Below are 18,582 nucleotides of genomic sequence, written 5' to 3' on the forward strand. Positions count from 1 at the left end.
TGGCCTCCCCCCTTGCAGGTGACCTGCTCAAACCCCCAGCGACGTGTCTACCAGAAGCACGACAGTGAACGGAGCCTCTCCTGCGTTTGGGATGGACAAGTTGACCTGAAGTATTCCAGGATGCCGGAAGGGACACCAGAGATCGAGAGAGGAGAACCAGATCCCCAACTTTCTCCTCCCCCTCCCTCCCCTCCCCCTCGTTGTCAGTGGTACCGAGGCACCTCCTTGGTCATGCAAACCAATGAGTGGTCAGGTCAGCTTGTGTTGAGCAAAGGCCCGGATGGAGAAAGGTCCTACTCACCCTGGACCCTCATTCGAATTGTCATGCAGTGTGCGTCAGCCCTGTGCGGTCAGCCTCCCTGCGCTCACCACAACTTCAGCATTGAAATTTCCAGGCAGGATGTCCACCTGTTCCTCCTGTCCCCACAGAGCCTTCCTGTTTGGGAATGGCAGCCCGTGACATTCGGCTGGTGTGCACGCCTTAAAAGTTCCCTCTGGAGCTACCGCTTGAAGAGTGAAGGGGGGAGTCCTGCAGAGCGCCTCATTCCCAGCAATCAACACAGTGAACCCTTTGCCTCCACTCAAGGCCTCCACGCACCGTTGCTCCATGTCTGTGAAGACTACTATCAGTACCACGTCACTGTGCGTTATCCCCAGCGTGGATTCTATACAGTTTTGCTGCACCTAGAGCACGGGCCTCCGCTCAGCCTCAGCCTGAGCATCCAGGTGCAGCCTGCTCTCCTCCATGTCTTCAGTGCTGCTTCTGGCCTGCTTAGCCGAACCCGTAGGCCTCTGGCCCTCTCCTGGAGCCTCCAGCCTCTGAGCTCCAGTATAGCAGCCTACACACTGGAGGACCTGCAGGGACTGGAGGAATGGTCTCTCTCCTACAGATACAACCCTTTTGCTCTACAAAGCAATTTCTGTGCTCCGTCCTTCTCTCAAGCTTCTGGGGAAAAGGTGATCTCCAGAATCTACTTCCGCACCAATAAAGCATTCTCTGAGAAGCTGAGAGGACACTTCAATTTCTCTAATGACACTCTAATTTTCCAAGGAAGCGGTGCCGCCCCAATTTCCATCAGGCTGAACCCACAGAAAATCAAAGTAGGGACGTACATTTTTAGCCAGGAGCATGGGCTCTTGTATTCTACCCAAGAAGGCAGTGGGCCCTCCAGTCTCCACCAGCTCTTTTTCCAACAAGTGACCCTTTCTACCCTGATTGCTATTGAATTTGTGAAGACACAAGGGTTCCAGTTCAGCATGCACTTGTACCTGAACCGAAAGGAGAGTTTCTTCAAATCCTTAGGTGAGAAAGAAATTGAAGTTCACGTTTTTAACGGACATTCTCCCGATAAAAACTTTGCCTATGTTGTGTGGTTCATTCCTGTGCCACACCCCCATTTGCAGTGTGACTGGGCTTTCCATCTGCAGCTTTTTCATTCCAGAAGGGAACGCCTCCTTTGGAATAAAACGTACACATACAGGGACCGTGTTAAAGATGTCACTCGTTTTCTTCCTCATTCTGTCTTCTCTTTCAGACCCATGCAGTACGCAGGCTTTGTAGCAGAAGTGAATTGCAGGCAAAATGGACTTGTACGAGCTGTTTTAAAAGTCACTCTGGGGACTTATGCTTTGAGGGTGTTGGAGCCAGTTGTGCCCTGCCAAAAAAGCTACTGCCGTAAACTGACCATTGTAATCCATAAACCCAGCCCGTTGGATCCTGTGCTGCGTTACAGGAGAGAGAAAGCCATCACTTTGCAAGCAACAGCTGAAGTAAAATGTAGGACCCGTCCAAATCCAGATTTCCTTTGGAAAATATACAAGCTCAGCACTGCGTGGTCCACTCCAGATTGGCCAAACCCTCTCGTATTCCCTGAAGGGATGAATACAAGCGGTGTGATGTTGCACCTACCCGGAAATGCCCTGTTGTGTGGCTTCTATCGTGTCAATTTGACCATGAGCATGTATCTACCTGAAGAAAATATAACATTCATTCAGTCTGATTCGGTTTTCCTCCAGATTCTAGAAAGTGGGTTAAGGGCAGTCATAGCTGGAGGCCTGTTCCGGATCGTTGGCATTTCTGATCAGTGGTCCTTGGATGGGTCCATATCCTCGGATCCTGATTCGACTGAGCCTCTGGAAGGAATTCTGTTTCACTGGTTCTGCAGCAAACGGGAATTAGACTATTCTGCTATGAAGTTAAGTCCAGGTCAGAAATGCCACCCTAGGCAACATGATCTCTCCTGGACCCGCTCAAAAGAGCCGGTGCAGGTCGTGGAAGGGAAGACCCTCCAGGAAAACACAACGTATTATTTTAAGCTGGTCACCACCAAGCAAAACCAATCTGCACACGCGTTTCAAGCAGTTCACATCCTTGCTGGTTCTGGGCCTGTCCTACGCATCGCCTGTCTGGAAAACTGCGAGAAAGCCATCAAAGCCACGGAAAGATTGATTCTGTATGGAAAGTGTCTGAACTGTGGAAAGGACCGCTTGGTTTACTTTTGGAGCCTCCTTTCAGCAGATTCCAAGGAACTATATTTTGACTGGGCTTCTAAAACCACCACTGGGAGAACAAGTCCATATTTGCATGTAAATTCTTTGGCCTTTGGATCCATGGCTGGCCAGCTGTACATCCTGAAACTGAAAGTGAGTGTGCAGGGAGCCCAGCTGGCTGTGTGTGGCTATTCCTTCTATGTCCACGTCCCCCCTCAGATTGGAAAATGTTTTATCGAACCAAGGGAAGGCATTGCGCTGATGACCAAATTCAGTCTCCAGTGCTCTGGATTTGATGACAAGAAGGGACCTCTCCTTTACAGAGTCATCGCCCGTCCTGATCTAACCCATATAGCTAACGTATCATCTTTGCAAAACAATACATTTGGAACCCTAGTTTATCTTGGCCATCAGCAGAACATCCCACCCTCATTTCTTCCCAGTGGTATACCGTCTGAAAAATATGCTCTGGATATACTTGTTCAAGTGTACGACACCAATGATGCTTTTTCTCAGGTCAGGTTGCAGGCAACGGTATACGAATCAAGGACCAGCAAGCCAACGGATGTGGTTCTCAATGAACTGTATCGCCTAATCAGACAGCCCAATAGCTCTCTCTCTGCCTTCCCTGACACCGAAGATTACTTTCACACAGGCTTCCTTATCTATATGGTGGCTTCTGAATTAAATAACATTGAGCCGTTGCCTGGTTTTTACCATTCTAAAACTGAACTACGAGAATTGCTACTAAACGAATCTTCCCGGATTCCTATGACCGAGACAGGGATACTAAACCAAATAATCTCCAGCATTTGTCAAATAACACAGAATGCAAATGAAGTCCATAGGAAATCCCAGCGGGTCGCGGTCCAAATCCTCCAAAAGGCCATTGAAGCTCTGAAAAGGCACAGGGACACCGATCTCGGCTCTAAAGAAGCTGAGGTCCTTGCTGGTGGCATTTTTACCGGGCTGTCCAATGTGTTAAGAGCTTCCCTCTTAAACCCCGGGAATGGGTCTGTGAACACCATCAAGGAAATCATCTCCCTGTCAGAATTATTGGCAGATATAGTTTTACAAGGCAAAGTCCCTGGAGAAGATCACGTTACTATGGAAGCCAAAGGCTGGTCCATCCATTTGTGGAAAGATGAAACGTGGGACGTTTCTGGGATTCTCACTGGGAGAAGATCTTGTAAGAATTGCTTTTATCCTAAAGTGAAGTTGGAAAGCCAGGCAGAGTTACCAGAAGATACTCCAATTTCCATAGTTCATTATGTATTTGAGGAGAATCCTTTCCCTTGGCTGATGAAGGCAGTAGACAACCGCACAGTCGTGATGGGGTTCAAAGTGACTGGTGCCAAAGCAAATGGGGACATCATTGGGGTCATCCCTAAAGTGGCTGAAGTGATCATGGATAGAATGGATAAGGATCCTATCGCATTTAATCTGACGATAGGGCTGGATAAAAAGCGTGTTGTAACAGCTGGTGGGTTTAGCATAGAAGTGCATAGAAACTCTCCAGACGTATACGTCCAGATTTTGTGCCATAGGAACATTACTTTTAATGTCTCTGTTTACTTGGGACTCAATTTTAGCTCCCCCCCAGTTGTGTCTTACACTGCTTTCTCTGATAAGCTTCCTACCCTGCAGAAAAGGGGGACTAATAGCGAATGTGCAATTAAGGCTCCATATGTCATTTGCCTTCCACGAGCCTTGCTGTGGTCTCAGTTCCTAGCCAGAGCTGCAAGTAAGTGGAACGTTTCCGTGGTCCTAAGAGCTCCACCCTTGGTGAGAAGGCAGACCACCAAGATAGTTCGCATTGTGGTTTTTACTGCAAGCTGCCGAGATCTGGGTCACCTTCCAAACTTTGAACCCTCCGAAGAGACCTGCCAGCTTGGCCCTCAGACCAGATTGTCCAAACTCCACTGTGTCTGTGGAGCAAACCTCAAGAAGGCTCAGCACCAGTTATCAAAGCCGCCTAAACCTGAAGTCAGATTTGTGGGTGGCACCTTTGTTATTTATCCCAATCCTTTGGACATCAAGAAAGTACTCTTAGCAGATTTTGACACAAATCCAGTGACAGTTTTGACTGTGTTTTTCATTTTTGCCGGCTACATCTTCTGTTCATCCTGGGCCATAATTAGAGATAAAGATGACATGAGGAGAAAGAACAAAATCTTTGTCTTGCCAGATAACGACCCTTATCACAGGATGCACTATCTGGTCACCATCTATACCGGAAGTCGCTTGGGATCCGGAACCACGGCGGATGTTTTTCTTGAACTGGTTGGGAAGGATGGCTACAGCGACATCCATCGTATGAAGCACCCCAAATTCCCAACCCAGTATCGTGCAGCTGTTGATACTTTTCTTTTAAGTACAAGGTATGACATAGGGGATATTTATTGCCTTCACATCTGGCACAATAACGTTGGTTCTTCCCCAAACTGGTACTTAAGCAGAGTCAAGGTATTTAATGTGGACACTCAAAAATCGTGGCTGTTCATATGTAGGAAGTGGCTAGGCCTTGGCAAGGCGGATGGCAAAATAGAGAGATACATTTTTTCTTCAACTCTGAAATCAAGGTTAGAGAAAATGGATTTCTTTTTGATAAGCCTGGCTAGAGACTTAGAAGATAATCACCTCTGGCTTTCCATATTTTCTCAAGTGGTCACTGGTAGTTTCAACAGGGTGCAAAGAGTGTCTTGTTGCCTGGCTATCATGCTTTCAACTTTGCTCCTGAACATCATGTTCTTCAGTGGTCAGGAAGAAGAAGGAGTTATCTCACTAAAATTCCGGATTATAAGGTCCATGTATATCGGGTTCTTCAGTGCTCTGTGTTGTGTTCCTTTACAGGTGACCATGACCGTCTTGTTTAGATACTCCCAGGACAAGCCTTCCGACGACAAGGATGATATGGTGCCTGACTACAGTCCCTCATCCTCAGAAACAAGTGAGGAAGACGATGAGAGCTCCTCCTCGTCTACTAGTGATGAAGAAGATGAGGCCAAAGCAGGGGGAAGCTCAGCTAATGTCCCAGAAAAGGAGCCCCTTAAAATTAGTACCAAAAAAAAGTTGATTATGCTGATCAAGGTGTTCACTCGAAAGCCACAGTTTGCTTGGTGGTGGAGATACGTCGCCTGGGTCATCGTTTTTTTCATGTCTTTCATCTCCTCCGTGTTCATCATTTTGTATGGCCTCACCTACGGCTACAGCGCCTCCACGGAATGGTTCATAGCGTCCATGACATCATTTTTTGAGAGCGTCTTTCTGCTGCAAACCCTAAAGATGGTCCTCATCTCCGGGGTGAGCACCATTAGCCTGAAGTACTGCAAGAACATCTCCTGGATATCGGCAGAGCAATACCAGAAGATGAAGCTGCTCAGAGTGAACATCGATCCCAGGGACGTCAGAAAGATCCACCACGAACTGATGAGGATTAGGCAGAGCAGGGAATATGAGCCTTTGGAGGAGGACGAAGTCGTCATCTTAAGGAAAAAAGTACGAGCACAACACCTAGCGTTTGTTTTCATAAAGGACATCATATGTCATCTCATCTTTGCCTCTTGTGTTTTAACCGTGGCTTACTCTACTGTGCCCACCGTTTCATTTTATCACAATAAAGTGATCCATGATAAATTTTCCTTTGGTCTGTCCAAAGTAACAAAGCTCGAGGACATTTACGTTTGGATGAATGACACTTTTGTACCATTGATACACAATGTCTATCAGCCCACCTATCTTTCAGACTCCTGGTCCAAAATCCTTGGTTTGCCCAGAATGAGGCAGGTGAGAGGATTGCATGTTGAAAAGCCTTGTTTTCCTCCAGGCCACTTTGCAAACAATTACCTGATTGGCCAAAACCCCTGTCACTATGATTTTGCTGATGACCCAGAAGATCAACATCACTACCTTGGGTCATGGACCAAGCCAATCAAGAAGTCCGTCTCCAGTCATATTGCCAATTTTCAAGGGTTCACGTATCAGTCAGATATTGACCATGGGAGTATAAGTCTTATGGCGTGGTAAATTCATATGGCCCAGGAGGATATTCATTTTATTTTTTCCCAGGAGAACAACGACCGAATACAACAATAAGATTGGAAGATCTGCAAAGCAACACGTGGCTTGATAAACGGACCCGGGCTTTAATTTTTGAGCTGACAACCTTTACTCCAGATGTGGAGCTGTACTGCAGTGTCACAGTCATTTTTGAGTCTACCAACTTGGGCATTATTAGTTCAACTTTGTCAGTTCATTCGTATAAGCTCTCTAAATTCCAGTATGAAACCACATCTCGGTTGGTGGTTTATGGAATCATGATCTACATTCTTGTGTTCTACTTAGCGGATGAATTTCATATGTTACGTCAAGAAAGGATAGGTTATCTCCAAACAGCGACAAATTTAAATAATTTCGCCATAAAGACCATCTGTATGTTTTTCATATTACTCATTGCCCTGAAATTCAAGATGGCATTTACCTTGCTGGAGTTTTACCTGCTTAATCCAGAAGAATTTGTCCCTTTCCAGGTTGTTTCTCAAATTGATCAACTCTACAGGATGGTGGCAGGCGTTTTAGGTTTCCTACTGGTGCTGAAACCCTACCGATATTTCAGGTTCTTGTACAAAGTGCGTCTTGCAGAACAAACCATGTCCGCAGTCTTCCCCGTGTTCCTTCATTTGACAGGCCTCGCCATTCTGCTCTTTTGCACCTTCATGTCCTTTGGGTATCTCATATTTGGTCAGCATGAGTGGACATTCAGTACTTGGCTTTACTCTCTGCAGACCGTCATTTCCTATTGCTTTTCAGGGTTTAGGCAGATGGATGTTGCATCGAGATGGTGGCTCACAATATTTTTCCGAGCTTCATTTCTATTTGCAATGATGTTCATCTTCATCAATCTATGGAGAAGTCTGTTAATATCAACTTACACATCCATGAAACAGACCGTTTATGAGCAACATTCGGATGAGGCGGAAGCCATAAACTTTTTGTATTTGAAGTTGAGAAGCGTATGGCGTAATTTAACCCGTCAGCCGGACTCTGGAGAAGATCAAGCCAATGTGACCATCTTCGGAAAATCGGTAGTTAAGGGTGCTCAACAGCCAGGGCTGAAATGCAGTAAAATAGAAGGCAAGAAAATGGTTTTTCTTACCGTTTGAGAAAGGCTTCAGTAAAAAGCAGGTACATTTTTTAATCGCTTCTGTCCCAAAGAGTTTGCAGTTTCAAAAGGTGACCTTGCAACTATATCCATCTTTGATGCAATCCTCAGATTCTTATTTTTCCTGTAACAACAAGCAGCCCATTCCTTCATACACATTGCCATTTTTTTTAAACTGTTCGGTTCTATATTCCAGTTATTATTCTAATAAACAATCTATTTAAACCATGGGCTTTTTCAAGTGTTTTTTTTTGGGGGGGAGGGGATTAGTAAGATTAGACAATTCTGCCATTGCAGCAAATTCTATTTGTATTGTAGTTGCAATCAGATTGAAAAAATAAAATCAAATAGCGAACAAATAAGTCAATGCAAGACAAGAGAACTGAGTGTGCTACCACTTTTCTAGTTTTTAGCCTGCTATTTCTAAAATCATTGTCAGTATTTTGTGTGATTGTAAAAGTTGCTATATAGTTGTAGTTTAAAAAGTTAGCTCTTGAAGTTGTGTAATCAAAATGTACTGTAGGACCCAGAGCAAATAAGGCTCACGGCAGTATTTATTCACCAAACAGTGTGCACTTTAGAACTTCCTGACAGAGAAGGAATGGGGGGGGGGGATTCCTGTAGACCAGGGGTAGGCAACCATGGCTCTTTTATGACTTGTGGACTTCAACTCCCAGAATTCCTGAGCCAGCATGGCTCAGCTTCGAAACCTCTCCCTTTCCCCTCAGCGTGGCTGGCTCAGGAATTCTGGGAGTTGAAGTCCACGAGTCATAAAAGAGCCAAGGTTGCCTACCCCTGCTATAGACAAAAGGGTTCCTCAGAACCAGACACTTCAAGATGGCCTTTTTTAATGTGCCAATTAGTATGCATTCTTTGCGTGCTTCTATTTTGCTAACATGCTCCTAGTCCTTGAAGAATTTGTTTTGCTTACCAAATTTACACCCACAATCTTCCACAAAATACCCATCAAATGCTACCAGTAGATATGGCCATTATAACATGAGGACATAGCATAGTATTTCCAGTATTTGGACTTTGTAACTGTGGAAGTCCAAATCAAATGGGTTAAATTAATGCAAGCAGTTGAAATATACTTCACTATTTTTATTTTATAATCACTGCTCTCAAATTTTCCCAAATTACTTGGTTTGCTTTAAGTTGGCCATTAAAACATGGAGCGGAATTTTGGTGGCCATATTGAAAGTGGAAATGGGCCACCCAGGGCAACCAAAGAAAGATTCTAGAATCCATTTGCTCACTTCCTCCCGTTGGGATCTCTAAGGTTGCTAAGCAACAGCAACTGCCATGCCTGGTCCTACCGAAGCCGTTTTCTTCCTTGCAAGAATCCTGCCTTTCCTTTGGCCTCTGCTCTCCCTCTCCTGCTGGTCCGGTGGCTGCTCCAGCACCCTGGCAGCACAGCTCCATCTAATGCCACCACCGCTGTCGGTCACCTGCGCCAAGCCTGAGAACCGTGTCTATCAACAACAGGACCACCCTTTCCAGGTCTCGTGTCTTTGGGACAGATATGTGGTGTTGCACTACTCAAAGGCCCCAGGACGAAACCCCCAGGGGGGAGGGGCAGAGTCTCCAGTGCCCCCTCTCTGCCACTGGTATCGGGATGCCATCCTGGCCAACCAGACTACTTCTTGGACAGGCGAATTGATGCTCGGTCCAGGCCTGTCACAGGAAGGTCCCCATCCACCTTGGGCTAGTACTCAGATCTCCGTGCAGTGCACCTCCGTTTCATGCTTGGCTCCCTTGTGCTTGTATCACAACCTGAGCATTGAGGTTGTGGGGCAAGATATTCATCTCTTCCTGCTGCAGCCTCACCTACTTCCCATTTTGGAGTGGCAGCCGGTGCACTTGGGCTGGTGTGCACGCCTCAAGAGTTCGGCCTGGCGCTACCACTTCAAGAGCCATGGGGGTCATCCTGAGGACCTCCTCATTCCCACCAACCAGCACAATGAGACCCTCCTTCTTAGTGACTACCCCAGTGCAGAATTGTACCAGCTCTGCATGTCTTACTATAGCTACCACTTGACTGTGCAGTACCCACTCCGTGGATCGTACATCGCTTCGATCAGCTATCAGCCGGGACCCCAGAGCAGCCTCAGCCTGGATTTCTTTGTGGAGCCTGCTCTGCTGTTTGTTTTCAGGGTAACCTCCCAGTTGCAGAGACGGTCACAGGGGGCCCTGAGTCTTTCCTGGAACCTGCAGCAGCTCAGTCCAGAAATAGTAGCCTACCAACTCCTGGACACACAGGGATACCCAGAGTGGTCCCATTCCTATGATTACAACCCGTTTGGTCTGCACAGCCATTTCTGTACTGTGCCCATATCACACCAGGCCAAGGAAACAGTTGTGGCCAGTGTGTACTTCCATACCAGCCAGAGGGTAGCAGAGAGAGTAGGAGGAAGACTTGATTTCTCAAACAGGACCTTAATTTTCAGAACAAGCAGGACAAGGTCAATTTCCATAAGACTCAACCTACAGGAAAACACAATTAGCACTTACATTTTTAGCCGTGCCCAAGGCCTCTACTACTCCACCCAAAAGGGCAACTTGACCAACGGCCTTGCTGAGAATGCCAGCCTCTGCTATGTACTTTATCAGCAAGCGGGCTTGTCTTATCTGGTTACAGTTAAATTTGTGCAGCTGCAATTATTTAGATTCAGCCTGGATATTTATCTGAATCGGAAAGAGGCTCTGTTCCAAAGTCTAGGGGAAAAGGAGATGGACATTTATGTCTTCAACAGCACTTCTCCTGACAAGAGTTTGGCCTATGTCGTCTGGTTCATCCCTGTGCAGCATCCGCTTCTGCAGTGTGAGTGGGGTTTCAGTCTGCAAGTATTCGACCCCACGGGCAGGCGTCTGGTGAAAAATGACAGTTTTGCCTACATTGATCAGACCCCAAATGCAGCCCATTTCCTTCCTGACTCTGCCTCCACTTTCAATCCTGCCTCGTATGCAGGATTTGTTGCCAGAATAAAATGCATAGAGAGTGCAAAAATTCCTATAGTATTCGTGGCAAGGTTTAATATTTACGCGTTGAAAGTCATAGAATCCCAACTTGCTTGCCAGCAAAAAACGTGCACCATTCCCAAAGTTAGGATCCACCGGGCTGTTAATACCAAACACATCCTGTATTACACACAGGGGAGTGAATTTACTCTTGCGGCAGACATGCAAGTCAGTTGTCCAGGCCCCAAAGCAACTAAAGTTAGCTGGAACATCTATAAAGTGTCTAATCTGTCAGATACACCAGACTGGTCAAAGCCTTTTAATCCACCTGGCATTGAAGGAAGAAATTTCATCACATTAAAAGTCCCTTGCTCCAGCTTGGATACTGGCCTGTATCTTTTTAATTTTACTGTGCAATTAATTTCATCCACTTTCCTCCAGAAGATGGAGCGCTCGGATGCAGTCTTGGTTGAAGTTGGGACGGATCGATGGGGTGCTGTCATCAATGGAGGCCACTTTCGGTCTGTTGGATTTTCTGACCGGTGGATTCTAAAAGGATCTGTCTTATCTAATGGTGAGCTGGTCAGTCTGTCTCAGGGACTGTCCTATACTTGGTATTGCACGAAACAGGAAACCGACTATACATCGATGACCCTCAGCAGAGATGGGAAATGTTATCCAGATCAGATTGATTTGAAGTGGACCACATCCTCTGATTCAGTTCAGGTGGTACTTCCTGAAACTCTTCAAGCCAATAATACATACCTTTTTCTCCTGGTAGTTCAAAACGGTAGCAGGATAGCTCTTGCTCAGCAGACCGTACACGTGGAGGCTCGCGGTGCCCTCATTCTGAACATCGCATGCACTGAAAATTGTGGAACTTCAGTAATTTCAACACAAAGATTTTCTCTGTTTGGTAAATGTGGGAACTGCAGGGAAATCAAATCCTGGTACTATTGGTCACTGCGCTCAGCCCAGTCCAATGAAATCAAATTTGACTGGTCTTCCAGAACAACCACTGGAAGATCCAGCTCATATCTACATTTCAAAGCCTTTGCTTTGGTCTCCATTGCAGAAGAGTCCTATATTTTGAGCCTAAAAGTCATCACCCAAGAGGGACAGTCCTCTACCTGTGAATATTCTTTTTATGTTAATGCGCCACCACAGATAGGAAAATGTGTCCTTAATCCAAGGGTAGGGACAGCTTTTCTAACAAAATTCATTATCCAGTGCAATGGATTTGAAGACAGAAATCAGCCCCTTGCCTATAAAGTAATAGCAGCGTCAGATGAAATTGAAATTAGTTCTATATCCTCAATTCAAAATCATACTTTGGGGATAATCATCTATGCTGGACGTGAGTCCAAAACTCCCTGGTCCTTCCTCCCTCCTGGCAGACCATCACAGAATTCCACTTTGACTATCTACGTTCAGGTTTTCGATGCCCTTGGTGCGTCTTCTCAAGTCACTTTGCAAGCAACGGTGCTTGATCCAAGACAACCAAAGGCCAATGCTCTCCTCCATCAGCAGCTACATGATTTGATCAATGGATCAAGTGCCCCTATGGCCAAGTTGCTCATCACCAAGGATTACTTGAATATAGGCTATATTGCATACATGGTGGCCTCAGCCTTAAACCATATTGAAGCTTCACCCTCCAATCAGGTTCCTAAAGCAGATTTGCGTCAACACCTCCTCAAGATAACCACAAGGATTCCTAGTAATAGTATCCGGGAAATCAACCAGGTAATTCTAAGCATTAGTCAAGCAACGCGTGAAATTGCTGAAGTCACTAAAGCATCCCAGCTGCTTGCGGTAAGAAAATTAAAAACAGTCAGTGAAGCTCTGAGAAGACACAGGGATCAAGGTTTAGGCTCAAGGGAAACGGAGATTTTTAGCAATGGGATTCTCACAGGATTGTCCAATATCTTGGGGGCTTCCCTCTTGAATCACAGAAATCCTAATGTGGATGCCATTAAAGAAGTTATTTCTGTGACAGAAATATTAGCAGATCTCATTCTACAAGGCAAAGTCCCTGGTGGGCATGAAACTAAAATGGCGGCCCAGAACTGGACCATCCGCCTTTGGAAAGACAAAATATGGGATGTTTCTGAATCTTTCTCAAAGAGGAAGCAATGCAGGAACTGCTTTTATCCAACACTGGAGCAGGGATCTCATGTGGAGCTGGAAGAAGAGAATGTCATTTCCACTGTTCTTTATGAATTTGAGCAGAATCCTTTCCCTTGGCTGACTTTTGCTGACAATATTGGCACAATGGTGACAGGGTTCAAAATGGTGGGGACCGATTCTAAGGGGGACCCAACCAGCATCGCCCCTGATGTGTTCGAAATGATCTTGACTAGAAAAGACAAGGCCATCTTTGACCTGACTATAGGGCCAGATAAAAAACTTCCTAAAACAACGGGTGGCTTCAACTTGGACATTAAAAGAAACTCCAGTGACATTTTTATCCAACTCGTGCCCAAAATGAAAATTACTTTCCAGGTATTTATCTACCTAGGTGTCAATTTGAGCCATCCCCCCTTAGTTTTTTATAACGTTTCTCATTTAAGTCCTCCAACAGTCATCCAGAAGGATACAACTATCGCTGGGTGTGCTATCAAAGTCCCATACGTCCTTTGCCTTCCAAAGTCATTGCTTTGGTCTCCAGCCTATAACGGGGGAGCAGACACGCTCAAACTTTCCATTGTCCTGCAGTCGCATCCAATTGTGAGAGGCAAAACCGCAACGTTTGTCCGCGTCGCTGTCTTTGCAGCAGGCTGCTTGGCTCTTGAAGGCGTGCAGGATCGGTGGAAAGAAGAAAGCTGCAGCCTTGGGCCTCAAACCAGCTGGTCAAAAATCCACTGTGTCTGCAAAGCCAAAAAACACAGCCCAAAGTCAATTAGATTCAGTTCAAGAGGGATCTCAGGAGCCAGAATCCGATATTTTGCTGGCAAGGTACTTTTATTTCCCAATCAAGTTGACATGAAAATGTTCCTTTTACAACCAACAGGAGAGAATCCTGTCCTGGGGTTGATTGTGTTTGCTGTTTTCCTAATCTACATTTTCTTGGCTGTCTGGGTGAGAAGAAAAGACAGAACTGATATTGAAGAGCAGATCATAGATTTGCCAGATAACGACCCCTTTCACACCAGGAGATACCTCGTGACCATCTATACTGGGAGCCGCCCAAGTGCAGGGACCAATGCCGATGTGTTCATCGACCTGGTTGGCCAGAACGGGTCAAGTGATGTGCACCTCTTAAAGCATCCGGCATTTCCAAAGATTCTTCAGAACAACTGCGTCGATACTTTCATGCTAACTACCGAGAAAGATTTGGGAGACCTTGTCTCTATCCACATCTGGCACAATTATTGTGGCTTCGGTCCAAATTGGTACTTGAGCCGAATCAAAGTCCTGAACGTAGACACAAACCAGTCATGGCTGTTTCTGTGTAGAAGGTGGTTGGCCCTTGGCAGGAATAAGTACCAAATAGAATGGACTTTTGAGGTCACTGATCCACAAGTCCCCATCAGCAGAACTGATTATCTATTGATAATGTTTAGCTATCGCTTGTTCCATGATCACCTCTGGTTCTCCATCTTTGTTCGCAGCCTTGACCGCTCTTGGAACAGATTTCAGAGGCTCTCCTGTTGCTTGGCGATGCTTTTAACCTCCCTGATGATCAACACGATAATCTTCAACTCTAAGAAAGAAGAACAAGTCCACCTCCTAGAACTGCAGTATTTGAGATCCGTGAGAGCTGGCGTTCTCAGTGCCCTCATTTCGATTCCAGTGGGATGGATTGCAGTGAGCTTGTTTAAGTACTCCACGAAAGGGTCTTCCCAGGGTCAGGGAAAGGAAAGTTTCACTTGCTTGCCTGAAAGTCTTCCTAAGGCAGGGACCGAAATTTCAGAGATAATGTCAGAGCAGTTTTCAGCCACAGATAACAATTTTAGTAATAATTATGCAACAGAAAATAAAGCAACTTTGAGTAAAACTCAGAAATTGAAATGGCACAGATGTTTGTCTTGCAGCGCGTGGTTCTTTGTCTTCCTCATATCTGGGGTAGCATCAATTTTCACCACATTCATTGGCCTGTCTTTTGATAACAAAACATCCTCTGAATGGTTCATAGCTGCTCTGATCTCGTTCTGTCTCCACGTGAGCTTCTTTGAGACCTTACAAATTGTTATTTCCTCAAGCTGGAATATCTGTTTGGAAAAATACTGCGCAAACATCCCATGGCAAAGCTATCGAGATATGAAGTACGAACCAAGAACGATGGAAGCTGATGAGATGATGAAGTTGCACGATGACCTTGTTCAAGTCAGAGCTTCCAAGAAATACCAACCGATCAAAGAGGAAGACGTTACAGCCCTGCAAAAGAAGCAGATGATTCAATATCTAGCTTACAAATACATAAAGGACATGATCTGCCACTTTATCTTCTTGACTTTAATTTTTACAATCTCGCATCCAATAGACATTACTACAGCCTTCTTTTACAATCGAGCCATGTCTAGAAAATTTTCTCCTAATTTACCTGATCAGAATGGAGTACAGGATGTTTACAGGTGGGTAAACAACAGATTTCTGCCACTGATACACAATCCCTATCACCCAAGCTATCTTCTGAACACCTGGTCCACAGTGCTGGGGTTGCCCAGAATGAGGCAAATAAGAAGGAAATCGGATGACAGATGTTTACTTTCTCATGAATTGAAAAACATATTTTTGCTGCATAATATTAATTGCAAAAATAAATATGGATTTAGCCAAGAAGATCAAACTAACTACATGGGCTCCTGGTCATCTCCTACCAATGCCTCAGTTCCCAAGAACCATGCTGAGTTTCTAGGCTTCAGTTATGAGCCAAGTAACGCCCAATGGGAGTACAACTCCTATGGACAATTAAATGAATATCCTTCCGGGGGATATACTTTTTATTTTTTCCCCAAAGAACCACAAGTGAATTCAACGAAAAGGTTGGAAGCTTTGGAAACGAAAAGCTGGATTGACAACAAGACGTGGGCAGTGATTTTTGAATTAACAACTTTTAATGTTGATGCCAATATGTTCTGCAGTGTTTCTGTCATCTTTGAACTTTCTTTACTCGGCCCTGTAAATGCCAGCGTCTCCGTGCATTCTTACAAACTCCCGTTTTTCACACATCAAAGCGTGAGCCAGATCTTCTTCTTTTGTCTAACGATATACATACTCATTTTTTATATCGCTGACGAATGTCGCATGGTATACCGAGAACGACTGAGCTATTTTACCGTCGCTACCAACCTGATCAACTTTGGGATAAAGACCGTCTGCATCATCTTTCTGGTGGTGCTTGTGTGCAAATTCAAGCTTTCTTCTGACTTGGTGCAGTTTTACTTACTGCATTCCCAAGAGTTTATTCCATTCCATACAGCTTCCGAATTTGACCAGACAGTCAGAGGTGTTCTGGGGGTGTTGGTTTTTTTCCTGGTTCTGAAAACATATCGCTATGTCAGATTTCTGTATGATTTACGCTTAGCCCAAAAATCCCTCAGAACCGCCCTCCCTGGCATCCTCAATATAGTTATAATGGGTGGCATATTCTTCAATGCATATATGGCCCTTGGATATGTGGGGTTTGGCCAGCATGAATGGAACTTCCGTAGCAAGATGTATTCCTTCACAACTGTGTTGTCTTATTGTGCCTTAGCATTTAGGAACACTGAATTTTTGTCTTCCAACCTTCTAGGGGGGCTTTTTCTAGGATCCTTTCTTTTGGTGATGATCTGCGTTTTTGTCAATTTAGGTCAAGTCATCATCATGTCAGCTCACATAGACATGAAGGAAACTGTTTACAACGAGGCTTCCAATGAAGCAGAGGTAATGTATTTTATACTCCAGAAGATCTACAGAATGTGGTATTTTGCCAGCACTGGTACCTATACAAATGCAGAGACTGATTTTTTTAACACTGTACTGTATGGGAAATTTAAGAAACGTAGGAAACAGCTCTTGAGAAAACGGTTGGGAAGGAAAGAAATGCTTTATGTTGTTATTTGAGGAAAACAGTCAGAAGCAGGTGTTAATTATTTCCCTGGATTATTCTTTTGGATCCTACTGAATTCCCAACCCATCGTCTACTCCCATTCCAGTTAGTCTTCCACTGCTTTGATTTAAAATGTCCATTCTGTTTTATTCTGGAAGTCCTACAGCAGATGAGTTCCTAGCTCTGGGCTAGTGACCAACCTGATTTTCATCAGCAACAGGGTCGAATAACAGGAGATAGGAGTGAAGTCCTTGCTGGGGAGACATTCAGCTTGCTCAAAATCTGTTCAGAATGAGGACCTCCTAAACATCAGGCAGTGATCTGATGTGATCTGACCAACTCAGAAGAAGCAGAAGAAAGCACAAGAAGGTTTACAAGAAAAAAATGAGAAAACCCAGGTACATTTTTGGTCACTAGGTCCTTCACTGGGGCCAATCCACTCTGTACTCCTTTTGGAAGGTCAACACAGTGGTGGAAAGTTCTCCACATCAAGATCAGCTGCTACAGAGAACCAAGACTCCACCACACGATGCCCTGTAGAATGTGCACACATACATCGGATACTCAGAGAGTAGAAATATGTACAGGGGGGTCTGCAGGGGAGATGGAGAAGTAGCGATCAAGAAATTCAAGATGGTGGCTGAGACTATCTGATTGAAACCTGACCCCTTTTAACTGCGAGGCACGTAAAAGAAAGGTGACGCTTCAACTCAACAGCCTCTCACTTATGCTTTTGATCCCCTTTCCTACCAATACCCCCATATGTATATCTCTTTTGTGGGATTAGGTTCCCAGAAATGCTATGCAGTTGGGGTACTTCCTTACTGACATCTTGAACTTTTTCCTCCTGACTACCTTGCCTGGTTCCTATATTTCCTTTCTTTATCCTCATTTTCTTACCTTAACAGACTTTTCCAGGACTGCCACTTTTTTGCACTTCTTATGTGATGTATGAAATCGAGTGAAGTGAAAGTTCTTTTTTAATCAGTCAGTTACAAGCATCTCTCTGTGTTAAAACTTCCATTTATCTGAATAAATAACATAGTTTTGTTCAGTTAAGTCTTTCATTGATCTTAACATTGCCTGTTCTTGTTATACCTTTCTGGAATATTTCCAGTTTGATTTGATTTCCACCTTCCTATTCAGTTTGGAATAGCAACAGTAAGAGCACTTAGACTTATACACCGCTTCACAGTGCTTCACAGCTGTCTCTGAGCGGTTTACAAAATCAGCACTTGCCCCCAACAATCTGGATCCTCATGTTACTGACCTCGGAAAGACGGAAGGCTGGGTCAATCTTGAAGTGGTAAGAATCAAACTGCTGACAGTCGGCAGAATTAGCCTGCAATACTGCATTCTCACCATTGCGCCACCACTGCTCTTGGTATAGAACAGAGTTTCTCAACCTCAGTAATTTTAAGAGGTGGGAATTCTGCAACCAGCATGCTGGCTGGAGAATTCTGGGAATTGAGCACCACGCATTTCAAACGTTTCTGAGGTTGAGAGACACCGTAATACAGAATAGTAGAGTTGGAAGGGACCTTGGAGGTCTTCTAGTCCAACCCTCTGCTCAAACAAGAGACCCTATATTAGCCTGGACAAATCTCTTCTTAAAAATCTCCAGTGGTGGAGCACCCACACCTTCAGGAAGCAAGCCCTTCTGGAGCCTCCAGCCACTTAAACATCTTCGTTGCTCTTCTCTGCACTCTTTCTAGAGTCTCAACATCTTTTTTTGACCAAAACTGGATACAATATTCCAAGCATGATTTTTTTTTTAACTTTACAACTTTTGAATCATATTTGTTTCCCAAAATGTTGAGAAGTTGGAAGTGACAAGCTTCCAGAGCACCTTTTTTTCATAAGGGGCGGATGAATCTTCAGGGAAACAGCTCCTGTTGGCTACTCTGAATGGGGTTTCAGAAATCCTATGGCA

At 44.8% G+C, this 18,582-nt stretch overlaps 2 protein-coding genes across 2 annotated transcripts in view; both read left to right on the forward strand.

Annotated features, from left to right (window-relative positions):
- Positions 1 to 6,639, forward strand: part of LOC120313055 (polycystic kidney disease and receptor for egg jelly-related protein-like) — an 8,173-nt gene extending 1,534 nt beyond the window's left edge. Inside the window, exon 2 of the mRNA XM_039354559.1 lies at positions 19 to 6,639. Within this exon, the coding sequence (XP_039210493.1) occupies positions 19 to 6,516 (6,498 nt within the window). The 3' untranslated portion in view covers positions 6,517 to 6,639. The remainder of the gene's footprint in view (positions 1 to 18) is intronic.
- Positions 6,640 to 8,750: 2,111 nt separating this feature from the next.
- LOC120313078 (polycystic kidney disease and receptor for egg jelly-related protein-like) lies at positions 8,751 to 17,550 on the forward strand. Its single transcript, XM_039354586.1, has one exon. The coding sequence runs from the start codon at positions 8,957 to 8,959 to the stop codon at positions 16,661 to 16,663; it is 7,707 nt and encodes a 2,568-aa protein (XP_039210520.1). The 5' UTR covers positions 8,751 to 8,956; the 3' UTR covers positions 16,664 to 17,550.
- Positions 17,551 to 18,582: the final 1,032 nt, after the last annotated feature.

This window comes from Crotalus tigris, unplaced genomic scaffold, assembly GCF_016545835.1.
Source record: "Crotalus tigris isolate CLP2741 ecotype Arizona unplaced genomic scaffold, ASM1654583v1 scf7180000018563.1161478300:1536566, whole genome shotgun sequence".
NCBI lineage: Eukaryota > Metazoa > Chordata > Lepidosauria > Squamata > Viperidae > Crotalus > Crotalus tigris.

What these genes read in the sequence shown, in the direction of transcription:
- LOC120313078 (XM_039354586.1), top strand. Translation starts at nt 8,957, where the DNA reads ATGCCTGGTCCTACCGAAGCCGTTTTCTTCCTTGCAAGAATCCTGCCT.